A 12,985-nucleotide genomic window follows, 5' to 3' on the forward strand; every position below is an offset into this window, starting at 1 on the left:
AGCTGCAGATTCAGTGCTGTCCTCTGAAATAAATTCTTCTGGGGGGAGGGGCAGGTGTCCACGTAGTTGTGATTGGGGCCAGCCCCTCACACCCCTCCACTGGTTTCCTACTCCATGCAGGCATGTTGCATTCACATCTTGGAGCACTGGGTTGAAGTCTGGTCCCTCTTTCCCTGTGGAGATAGAAACAATACCCTCCCCTTGGGTAGCTTTGTGATTTATTTAACCCTTTTATTATTTGAATTTTTAAAATCAAGTTTGCATTCATTCCCTCTTCAGATCATTAAATTTATTGTTTTTACTTTTAATTTGAAGTTTTATATTGCTGTACAATTTCATGTTGGGATGTTAGGCAGTCCATTTCTTGCTGCTGTTAAATCTCTCCAAGTTCTTTGCTTGTGTTTCTTTTTATTTTTAAGTTGAACTTTTACAGATGTTAATATTTCTGTATTATGATGTTAATTTTTCAAATCCAATTTTTAAGTGTAACTATTTCCTTTGGCAGATGTTAAAGCTTCATTGGGGATGTGCTTAGAGGATTTTAAGTCCATTGTCTCTAGAAGGGGGATGGATGTCTTGTATAACTTAAGTTCATTTTGATTGTTAGATTCTTTCTTGCTTGTTTTTTTGTTTTTTTATTTTAAATTCTTAACATGAAGAAATCCCAGGGACATTCATTATATTTATGGAAAAATGAAATTAAATGGTATTGAAAGTTTTCACGCACTTTTTAAAACCCCTTTGTATATAAAATTGAGTTCAACAGTTAAATACCACTTGTATCCTCCAAGACTCAATCTAGGGATAAAAAGTACATGAGTTCTTTTCCAAGAGAAAATAAATTTTTAAGAGTTATCAAATAGGTGTTGGAAATATAATACTACCCTTTTTGTAAAATAGAATGTTCTTTAAAATGATAATTTTGGTCATATTGAAAGGGTTATATATTATGTTCTTTATGGTAAAATATTTTAAATTTACATTAAAAAATCAATTATCTTAAAATTTTCAGGTGCATCTAAGGAAGGCGGTGCTGGAGCAGTTGACGAAGATGATTTTATTAAAGCTTTTACTGACGTTCCTTCTATTCAAGTAAGAAACTTAGCTTAATGGCATTACTACCCATGTGTATTGCTTGCATGCCTGTTTATATAATTATTTTTGTTGCTTATTCTTCTTAAATAACTACATAAATAAAATATTTATTATTACTCAGTTGTCATTGGTTGGGACTATTTGATATTTAAGTGATGCTTTCAGTGAACATTTTGCTATTCTGCACTGTGCTGCAATGAAGATTCTTAATATACATATAGTCTAAATTATGTGTATAAGTTTCTGTGTAGAATATCAAGTCGCAGGGTTAAAATTCAATGTTACTCTGTAGGATGGTTTAAACCAGTTTTATCTCCCACAAACTATCTTTGGCAACCATCTTTGACCGTTTATATTACTTTTTTGGGTCTTTGAAAGAAAGAAAACTGTCCTATAAGCAGTTTCACTTACCTAGATCTTAAAGTTGTTGGAAAGATTTAGAGACTTTTCTGCCTTGGTTGTATTATATTATCTCTTTGTTGGGCCTATATTTGTGATGTTTTACATATTAATTAGTTTTCTTAATAAAAGGAAAAACATATTCCTTGCCCTTTATTTCCTTTTGTATTCTATAGGTCTCTCTTACAAGGAAAAGATTCGTGTTAGAGGAGCAACAGTAAAACATACTGAATTTGAACAGTTTTTATTGTTCAATGAAAGTTGTCACCCTAGTAACATGAAGGATATCCCTGATGCCAAGGTCTATTCAGTTATATGGAAGGCGTTGTTTCATATTTTATTTAGTACTTTTTTTTAACAGCTAACCTTCCATCACCCATCCCAAGCTTCCACCTTGCAAATGTTCCGCATCTTCCATTATGCCTGGGGAACACTTTTCATAAGCAACAAGATCTCTAAATCCTTAACTTCATGCTCTTAGAGACTTTCTTCAAATCCTTACCTTAAGTAAAGCTGAGTCAGATTTTACAGTTCTTTAAAGGAGAGACTGACCCACATGTCTTCAATAAGTGCCACTTGATGTGCCTTCATGTGATATTCACTTATATGATCGGTCCTCTCAGGACGGCCTCCTAATTATTGCTCTATACTGACCTGGACGTCTTCCCACTGTTGTCTGAATTTGTAAGCTGACCGCCATACTGTGGAGCCCTGGAGCAGTTACTAAGTTTTTTCATCTTAAAATAGAAATATTAGCTCATACTTAGAGGGTTTTTGCTCGTTAGTTAGTTTCCCTAATACCTAGCATAGTACACGCCAATTAGGTAAATATTTGTTGAATGAATGAAAGAATAATGGCATCTAGCTGCTTGACAATTGGCTCCAGAGGAAGAAAGCATGTGGCTGTCCTGGCTACGTGACACTGGAGGGAAGAGGGTACAAACAAAACACAAGTCTAACTTAAAACGCATCCTTTAGCATTTTATCAATTATTTGTAGTAAGTGTATGAATGCAATAACCTATGTTGTATACCTGATGTTATTTTGAGAAATTAGCCCTATATTTATTAATTATCTGAATGCTCACATGTCGTTTTTAAATTACAAAGCATTTTAAGAAAACATTTAAAGTTCTTAACAAGGAAAATAGTAAATGGGAGAAAGAAATAGGCAAAATAAAAAGACAAGATATTTTAAAATATTACCTATAATTTAATGTCTTTCTTGATGAAATAATAATAAAGTAACCTTACTACTTGAAAAGCTATTTTAAAAATCTGGGTATAATTTTGCTGTTATTTATGTCAAGAAATTATGTTATAATTCTGAATCTTTTCTTTAAGATCTATTCTAGTCGAGAACTCGAAGAAACACTAAATAAAATCAGGGAAATTTTGTCAGATGACAAACATGATTGGGATCAGCGTGCCAATGCAGTAAGTTTATTATTATTTTTTCTTATTTTGTCTTTTTTGCCAATGCTTATTTTTTCAACATTTTTTATAATACAGAAATTCATTAATAGTAGTCTCTGATGTCCAGTTATGAAAAAGTCTATTGAGTGAGATGTCTTTCTGAAAAGCATATGGAAACAATACAGGATATAAGATGGCCTAGCATTTTCTGATTGAGGGTCAGATTTTTTTGTAATGATTTATTGTATTTTTATTGTTGTTGCAAGAGTACACCGCAGCACATACACCGATTCATCCGTGTCTACACGGACAGCTCAGTGACATGGATTGCGTTCTGTGAGCTCTGCGGCCATGCTCACCCTCCTTTTTGAAGTCGTTCTTCCCCTGTTAACGTCCACTCAGCGTCTCCGAAGGGTCCTCCCAGTCTTTCAAGTTGCTGTTGTCAGTTTGATCTCACAGTCCATTCTCATTCTGGTCTTGCTGACCAGATAGAAGCCATCCATCCCCTTGTTCGCCTCTGTATCAAAACCAAAAATTCAAATTCATTGCCACCCACTCGATTCCAACTGATGACCGCGTGCATTAGAACTGTACTGTGCACTTTACTTGATGATAATCTTTATGAAAACAGATCTGCAGGCATTTTTTCCCATAGTGCTGTTGGGTGGGCTTGAATCGCCAGCTTTTTAATAATCGCGCACTAACCATGGCACAGCGAGGACTTAGCCTTTTCATTTTCCTTGTGGACCCTGAAAGTGCACGACCTCCATGGGGCTGTTGCGTTGTCATCCATCAGGGCTTCCCCACATTCCTGTGATCAGGATGGCCAGTGGAGCAGTGCACATTGCCTCTGGGAGTTGAATATTAGTATTAATATAAGTTCACAGTAGCTTGAAGTCTTAGCTTTTGTGGTACATATTTCTCACTTGTTACAGAAAAAAATAGAAAATCTGGCCCTTGAATTAAGAATGCTTATATTTAGCCTAAATTCCTCAAGGAAAACACTTCAGGAAATTTAAAAAAAAATTCATTTGCAAAAGGATTATTTTAAAATCTGTGAGTTTGACAAATTTACATGTAAATTTCCAAGTGAGTATCAGAATCCCCAAGACCCTAGAAAATGGGTTTCATTTGAAACCTCCCGAATTGAGCTGACTGAATATTGCCATGTTGATGAATAAAATTGGAATGGCCTTTGACACCGTGGTCAGTTTTCCTCTTCCGTTTGTTACGTCTACGTATCTTAAAATGTAAAATTCCTGCTTTTAACAGGGAATTTGTTGCTCCTATTTGTTAAATATAACTTGTCAGTCTTCATTTAGTTCTGAGACTAGTCTGATACAGACTTTTGTTGCTGGTGATCTGTGGAGATTCTTGACATCTTGAATGTTGTCAGTTATAACTTGGACTTTGTGCTTGAGGCTTTAGGTTTTATTTTGAAATTACCTGTTTGGAAACAGCTGATGGACTTTTAATCCTTTTTTTTTTTTTAATTAGAAAAATGGCCCTGGCTCATTGCATTAAATGGAATTTCAGAAGATTATAAAACGAAAAAATAATATTTATTCCTATTAAGAAAATAACGGAGCACTAGTGGCACAGCCAAGTAAACATCGGGCTGCTGACAGAAAGGTCCACAGCTCAAACCCACTAGGCATGCTGTAGGAGAAAGAGGAGACCACCTGCCCTGTAAAAGTTTACAGCCTCAGAAACCTCTTATAGGGTCACTATGAGTCAGAATCAATTCGATGGCAGTGGAATTGGCTCTTTTTTCCTGCGCAAAAAGGAAATAAAGAGCTTGGTCTGGTGCATTGAGTTCCCTCCAGGCTGCTAACAAGTCCACCTGCCCCTCTGCAACAGAAAGGTGATGCCGTCTGCTTCCATAAAGATGTAAAGTCTTGGAAACCTAAGGAACTGTATGACCCTGTCTTTGTGGGGTCTTTATGAGTTAGAACAGGCTCACCTGCAGTGGGCTTCATTTGGTTTAAGTAAATAAATGCTTTCATTTTTAAATAGATCCTTTTTGAGGTATATGTACTCTAACATAAATAAATACATAAACAGTTCTCCCCCCCCCCACCCTCTTTATAACAACAGATGGGATCTTACTGGATACATTACTTAGTAACGTGCTTCTTTTCACTTAACAAATCATGCCTACTCAGTATACCTTAAAAGGTAAGCTATCAGGCATGTAGTAACTACCAAACTATTTACATCAAGTTTATTCTGACTCACAGAGACTCTTTACAGGAGCAGATAGTCTTGTCTTTGGAGAGGCTGGTGGATTCAAAATGCTGACCTTGCATTTAGCAGCCCAATGTGTAACCACAATGCCACCAGGGTTCCTTCGTTCCTTTTGGGGGTAGGGGAAAAAAAATGCCGCTGCCATATAATATTTGTACATCATCCCCTTACAGAAGGGTCACAAGGAAGAGACGAGCCAGTCAGCGTACAGTATAGCACCCATAAAACATAGAGCTGTCTTCTAGTTCTTGAATGCTCTCTAACCCCCACTATCTTGACCGCAATTCTACCTTACAAATCCGGCTAGACCAAAGCATGTACACTGGTACAGATAAGAGCTGGAAACAGAATCCAGGACAGGTAAACCCCTCAGGACCAATAATGAGAGTAGCGATACCAAGAGGGTAAGGGTAAGGTGTGTGTGAATGGGGAACCAATCACAATGATCTATATATAACCCCCTCCCAGGGGGGCGAACAACAGAAAAGTGGGTGAAGGGAGACATAGGTCGGTGTAAGACATGGAGGGAAAATAAATTGTAAATTATCAAGGGTGCATGGTGGAGGGATAAAAATGACCTGATACTAAGGGCTGAAGTAGAAAGAAAATGTTTTGAAAATGATGATGGCAACATGTGTACAAATGTGCTTGACACAATGGATGGATGTATGGATTGTGATATGAGCTGTACGAGCCCCCAATAAAATGATTTAAAAAAATAGAGTAAAGTACTAGACTAACAGTTCCTTAGGGTTATGACAGAGGAGGTTGTGGTGGTGGGAGAATGGAAAATTAATAATAATGAGTTCAAGAATAAAGATTATATTCAAAAATTAAAAAACAAACTTGTCTTCTTATTGAATGCAGGTGAGCATGTGCCTGTAGTCTGTAGTTCAAAGGTAATGTGTCAATTATTAAGTCATTTCCTTTTTAGTTGGTCTTTTATGGGAGTTTTGTTTTCTATTTTTTAAATGTTGCAGCACGTTTCCTAGTGTACATTTGTAACAATTGTGTTTATTTTTTTAGATTAGATTTTAAAATGTGGGTTGTAGGTTAAAGCATAAATGCGATTTTGTTTTACTGCCAAAATATTTCAGCAAAGCTCTGAGTCATTCATAATCTTGCTTACATTGTTTGAGAGATTTTTTGTTTGGTTGGTTTTTGCTAATATTGGATACTACAAGTCTTTAACTTTTTCCAATCTGATGCGGGGCAGGGATGATATATCATTATTGTAACTTGTATTTGTAGATCTGCCAGTAAAATTGATCACATTTTCATATTTCTTTTGCCCAATTTAAAGTTAACCTTATTCATATGCCTTCTAGAATTTTTGTCTTTTTAATGTTTTCTCATTCCTGTATAAACCAAACCCACTGCCCTCTGATCCATTCTTTTTTTTTTTTTGTATAAGAAAGAGCTTTATATACATGAGCAATTGAATAGTGATAAAACATCCCAACCCAGTCCAGATCAAGTTCATAAGTCCGTTATCAGCCCATATGTTCTCTTCAGACTCACGAAGCACATGCAATAACGCTAAATGCAGGACGATCACAGGCCAGTGGGTAGGAAGTCTTGTGGATCCAGTGTGGGTAGAGGCATCTCAGTGCTGGCAGGGGTCTCCACATGGTAACTCCAGCTCAGAGCACTAGTGTAGTTCCATGTGTCTTGTCACTTACATTGTCTCTCTGGAAGTGAGCTGAGGGAGAGTGCATCCCACTGCCAAGGAGGAAATACAGGAGTTCCCAGAATCCTCAGGAGAAGGCCATGTCCACACAGAGGCCTCATTGGCTATATCTGGACTGACAGTCTAGACTCCACCCGTATACTCATCCTCAAATTGACACCACATTATGTAACTACCACAATGATCAAACACAATCAAGATATATTGATAATTATTGGTCAATAAAATGCAAAAGTTGGAAACAGGAAGAAACAGTAGCTGGAAAATACAGACTTGGTGATAGAAATGAAGCTGGGAACTCAGGATAGAATTTTACAAGTCCAATGACCTTGTTCGTAGCAAATACCTATTTTTGAACAACACAAAGAGCTATCTGTGCACATGGATTTCTCCAGATGGAATATACAGAAATCAAATTGACTGCATCTGTGGAAAAAGATAATTGAGAAGCTCAATATCGGCCAGGGTCTGACTAAAGCTAAAACCAGGACAGGGGCTGGCAGTAGAACCAGCTATCAATTGATCAATATGTAAGTTCGTGTTAAAGCTGAAGAAAATTAAAACAAGTCCATGAGGTCCAAAATACAGCTCTGAGTGACCCTGTAGGACACAGTCTAACTGCCCTGAAGAATTTCCAAAGCTGTAGGTGTTTACTGAAGCAGACTGCCTCATCTTTCTCAGTTGGTGAGTGCTTAACCATTGTGCCACCATGACTCTGTGTCTCTCCTATACCCCAAAGTTACATAAATATTATTCATTCCAATTTGTTCATAGTATTTACAGCATGTTGTTTTTATTCTTACATGTTTTAGGAAATTAAAGTTTTAGGAAACCTCATGATATTAATGTAAATTTGTACCTGATAATGATTTTTATAGACAAATTTTAGCACAGATACTTTTGTGTGGGCACAGATACTTTTGTGCGTCTTTTTTGATTAATGTAATTTTATTATGTATATATGATATTTATGTGAAGAATATTTGGTACTCCTGCACGAAAAAGTAATGCTGAGGGTATGCATCGAGAGCACTATTTGTTTCACAAATTGAGTCTGATCATGCTTAAGCATAGACATGCTGATTGTTTAATTCTTAGTCTTAAAGTTCGAGTCTTACTTTGAGTTTGTACTGATGCTTCTGGATGAATATGGTGTACAAATTTGGCCACCTAAAATTAGTTTCCCATGCTAGATAGTGGTAATTGTTGCATGGCATTGTACGTATACTTAATGGGACCTAACTGTATACTTAAAATTTTTTACAATGGTAAGTTTATGTTGCATGTGTTTTACCACAGTAAAATGACCTCCTTAAAACTGTAAAGTGTACTTATCTACTTATGTACTCCATCTATCATTGTGCAGGTGAGTAATCTGCAATCTTCTTTTCCGGAAGGCTCTTCTCCTGTTAGTTTAAGTTATTTATATGACGTATCTAGTGCTACTAAATGTCTGAAACCATTAGATGTGTTTAATTTAATTTTAAAATTTTGCTTAGGTTGCTTATCTTCATCCTCCTTGTGCAGTGCCACCTTTTATGTCAATCATGAAAATTCGCTCTGTTGTAGCTTAAGAAAATTCGGTCATTGCTCGTTGCTGGAGCTGCACAGTATGATTGCTTCTTCCAACATCTGCGCTTATTGGATGGTGCCCTGAAACTTTCAGCGAAGGATCTTCGGTCCCAGGTGGTTAGAGAAGCTTGCATCACCGTAGCGTAAGTGTCTTCTTTGTGAGATGCTCATCTTTTCTGGATGTATTTAGTACTCGGATCAGTTCAGTGGTCAATAAGTACAGCAGCAGCAAAATCACCCTAAAAAGCTTGCGTATGATCCTGAAATCACGTTATTATTCAAAAATTATTTTTAAAGTGGGCTTGTTGAGCAAAGAGTAGGTATGATTTTATTTTAGTAAGTGTTGCCAAAATATTTTCATACAAAGATGTTAGTCATCTCTTTCAACAGTTCTTAATGCCAGCCTTCAAATGTGTTTATTTTTCCAAAACCTACTGGTGGAGCTCTAATCGTCAAACCTCACAAGTATAAGAAAACGAATGTCTCTGAGAGCTTTAGATATTTCACGTTCTCTTCATGAGCTGGGCTGTTAAACACTTTACTTTTGGTATTTTAGCAATTATCTAGAATTGTACTGTGCATCTTTAACTTGCCAAATCTAAATTTTCTCTGTACCTTTGTAGTCTTCCATTATACAATAAAAGAACACTTAAATTCTCACTCCCAAACTAAACATTGTTATATGAGCAGAACTTTTAAGATAATGAGCAAATTAAAAGTGTTCACTATCAATTTTTAATCAAGATTTTAGAAGGCCAGGCTTCAAAAAATTTGTGTAAAAATTCTATTTCTCCCCCCTTCCCCGAGGGGGATGAATAACAGAAACGAGTGAAGGGAGACAGCAGATCATGTAAGATATGAAAATAATACTGGACAGGTAATTAAAAGATAACATCCAGGTACCATGTGTCAATTTAGCACATGACAAATTATGTACTTTAATAGATAAAGACTTTAAAACATTATTGGCACGTTGATTCATTGCCACCCCTATCAAAGGTCCAACAAGTTTTTTAATAAATTAACAAACAGATTCAGACAACCCAATTTGAAGACTTATTATGGAGGTTAATACCACCATCGCTGGGGTTATGTATGAGACCTCTGCCTAGAATAGAAGCATACAATTCATAATTTTAACCTTGCTTTAATGCAAAAGGGAGAAACATGGGGTTTCTACTCCCATAAAAGAGTTACAGCTTGTGTTTGCTTCGGCAGCACATATACTAAAATTGGAACAATACAACGAAGATTAGCACAGCCCCCGAGCAAGGAAGACATGCAAATTCGTGAAGCGTCCCATAGTTTAAAAAAGAGAGAGAGATTTAAAGAAAAAAAAAGAAGAGCTACAGCCTCTGTAGCACTGAGGAAACATACAGCTTTCCTCTGGTTCCTTAAGGCTTCCTCCCCCTACTATCATGACCCTAATTCTACCTTACAAATCTGGCTAGACCAGAGCGTGTACATGGATACAAGCTTAAAACACAGGGAATGTAGGACAGATAAACCCCTCGGGACCAATATTGAGAGTGACCATACCAGGAGGGTAAGAAGGAGGTGGGGGGAGAAAGGGAGAACAGATCACAATGACCTACCTATAATCCCCTCCTAGGGGGATGGACAGCAGACAAAGTGATGGGGAGAGACATTGGACAGCGCAAGACATGAAAAAATAAATTATCAAGGGTCCATGAGGGAGGGGAAAAAATGAGGAGCCTATATCAAGGACTAAAGTAGAAAGAAATGCTTTGAAAACGATGCTGGCAACATATGTACAAATGTGATTTGAGATAATGGATGTATGTATGGATTGTGATAAGAGTTGTATGAGCCCCCGATAAAGTGATTTTTTTAAAAAAAGTTACAGCCTCGGAAACTCACAGGCACATTTAGTTCTACCCTCTCCTATAGGATCGCTATGAGTTGGTATCGACTCCATAGTCGGTACACGTTGGGCTGCAATTTGTTGTTAGTAAGGATGGTCCTGTCTATTCAAAGTTAGGACAGATTTACGCAACATTAAAGCAGGAATTAAAAAATGACAACGCCTCGTTCAGAGATGGTGTTTGAGCTGCTTTGGATATGTGCGTCCTTTTACTGTCCTACCAGTCATCCACTCACACATTAGACGTTTGAAAGAACTCACGGTCCTTCAGCGTCTTCCATCCTAGGGCCTTGACTCTTCATTTTTCCTGTTCTGTTTGTGCCAAATCACCCACGTTGTAAAATGTGGTCCATTCCTGTTCTGCTTTATTGGCCATGACAGAACTGGTTAGATCCTGCATTAAAGGGCAGGGAGGAATTGACTGTCAGACGTTCATTACTTGGGAACTAACTACCAAAACCCCAAACTCACTGCCATTTAGTCGATGCTGACTCATAGCGACCCTACAGGACGGAATAGAAGTGCCCCTCTGAGTTTCTGAGACTGCAGCTGTGTATGGGAGTAGAAAGCCCGTCTTACCCCCAAGGAGCGGCTCATGGTATCATATTGCTCACTTTTTGGAACAACTTGGATTACCTGGGGACTACCTGTATGCTATTGAAATGAACGCAGACATCTAGTTCAGGTGAACCAAATCTAGAAATAAATCTGTACATATGTGGTTTGTAGTATTATGTAAGGGGGGTGCCCCCCACCACTAACCTCGGGTTCAGTAAGCACAATTGAGATATATAAATATTATATTAAAGTCATCCAGAGCATGAGCGATAGAAAAGATATTACAATAATGCAGTCAGACACATTACATGGTAACATTGCTCACCTCAGCCTTGCTGGTGACCCACTTGGAGAGAGTGGGGAGGGAAGGAGGATGGGAAAGGGAACAAGGGAGAGGGGCAAGAGAGAGCAGCGAGTGAGCGCTCTTTATTGCTAACCCAGGCCTATATACCTTTTGGGGGCGTGCAAGCCCACTAATTACAGGTAAAGTCATATGTCACAGGAAGGAGTTGCACTATAGGTTATACAGCAGTGAGAGGGTGTGGTCTAAGGACATCCACGCAATTGGAAGAGGAGGGATTGGGGGTGTACATGTGGCAAGATGGGCGAATCCTAGATATAGGATGGCAGCCTAACTTTGGATGTCACAAAGCCTGCTTGACCTGTTCCTGGCTCAACTGATAGAGACTTTTATCAGTAGGGTGTGAACTCCACCTACAGGAACCAAATAGATGACTGCAGGCCTGTTCATTCTCTTTAACAGCAGGGAGTCAGGCCCACTACAGTCTGGCACCTTCAGGGAGGATGCCTGAGCATCTGACCTCCCCCCACAGTGGTTAATAAGTTTTGACAAAAAACCAGAGTAATTTAGTTGAGTAAGACAAGTCTTTTCAGAAATGTTGTTAGAACAATTTAATATGCATAGGTGGGTGGGAGAGTAACCTCTGCCTTACATTATAGCATGCACAAAAAGTAGCTTGAAATACATCACAGACCTAAAGATAAAAGTTTAAACACTATAAAACTTGTAGAATAACACATAATAGAAAATCTTCACAATTTTTAATTAAGGTGTAGATGTTTTAAGCTAGGACTCTGAACACACACTAACCCCGAAAGAAAATAGAAAATGGATAAATTAGGCTTCATCAAAATTAAAGATTTTTGCTTTTCAAACAAATGGTATGTAGAGAAAAATATATATTTTTAGGAATATTTAAAACAAGATGTGTTAATGTTTGTACTTATTCTCTTTTGCTTTCTGTCAATATAGATAATTACAATAAAAATTCGTGAACTAATTCCTTAAAAATTATTTAAAATTTTTATGATCCTATCTATATTTAGTGTTAAACTACTTTTATTTATATATATATACATATATATATATATATATTTATTTTATACTTCTTTTGTAGCCATCTTTCAACAGTTTTGGGAAACAAGTTTGATCACGGCGCTGAAGCTATTGTACCTACGCTTTTCAATCTCGTCCCCAATAGTGCAAAAGTCATGGCAACATCTGGGTGTGCAGCAATTAGATTCATCATTCGGGTAAGCTCTTGCCCTTCCTTTCTTCTTTTTCTGTAGATGGACTGAGTCCCTAAGGCACCCTGTGGGGCTGTGAGTTAGGCATTGTACTGCTAAACAACATTGGTGGTGCAAACCCCCAAGGGAAAGTGATGAGACTGTGTGCTCCAGAGAAACCCATTTATGGTCCTCATGAGACAGAATCAACTCAATGGAAGTAGGTTTAAGTAATTCACCATGAGCCCTGTTAAACACCCAGCTGGCAAGTAAGTGGTTGGCGGTTTGAACCCAATGCTGGAGAAAGATGTGTCATTGTTTCTATCAAGCTTTACACACTGGGAAACCCAGTAGTTCCACTTTGTAGTTCTACTCTGTCCAGTAGTGTCTCTGTGAGTCAGAATCTGCTTGATGACAGTGAGAGATGGTGGTAAATAAACCACTAGAAATTTTATTTTTTAACCCCTAAAGGACAAGAGCTGTTTAATTTTCTTCCCGATAATTAAAGTAGTACACGCTCAATATAGAACATTTAAGTAATACAGAAGATTTTAAAGTAACATGCTTCTATAATTTAATACATTTTTACATTATTGA

At 37.5% G+C, this 12,985-nt stretch overlaps 1 protein-coding gene and 1 non-coding gene across 35 annotated transcripts in view; both read left to right on the forward strand.

Moving 5' to 3' along the window:
* Nucleotides 1–12,985, forward strand: part of CLASP2 (cytoplasmic linker associated protein 2) — a 177,671-nt gene that overhangs the window by 85,010 nt on the left and 79,676 nt on the right. For all 34 annotated transcript variants that reach the window (XM_045297466.1, XM_045297471.1, XM_045297467.1 and 31 more), the window contains 4 exons: nt 1,013–1,092; nt 2,838–2,930; nt 8,416–8,561; nt 12,280–12,415. In XM_045297466.1, the coding sequence (XP_045153401.1) occupies nt 1,013–1,092; nt 2,838–2,930; nt 8,416–8,561; nt 12,280–12,415 (455 nt within the window). The remainder of the gene's footprint in view (nt 1–1,012; nt 1,093–2,837; nt 2,931–8,415; nt 8,562–12,279; nt 12,416–12,985) is intronic.
* LOC115872204 lies at nt 9,621–9,727 on the forward strand. Its single transcript, XR_004047736.1, has one exon. It is a non-coding gene; the product is annotated as a U6 spliceosomal RNA (small nuclear RNA).

This window comes from Echinops telfairi, unplaced genomic scaffold (genome assembly GCF_000313985.2).
Source record: "Echinops telfairi isolate 266 unplaced genomic scaffold, ASM31398v2 ScPeMD7_7420;HRSCAF=8458, whole genome shotgun sequence".
Classification (NCBI taxonomy): domain Eukaryota; kingdom Metazoa; phylum Chordata; class Mammalia; order Afrosoricida; family Tenrecidae; genus Echinops; species Echinops telfairi.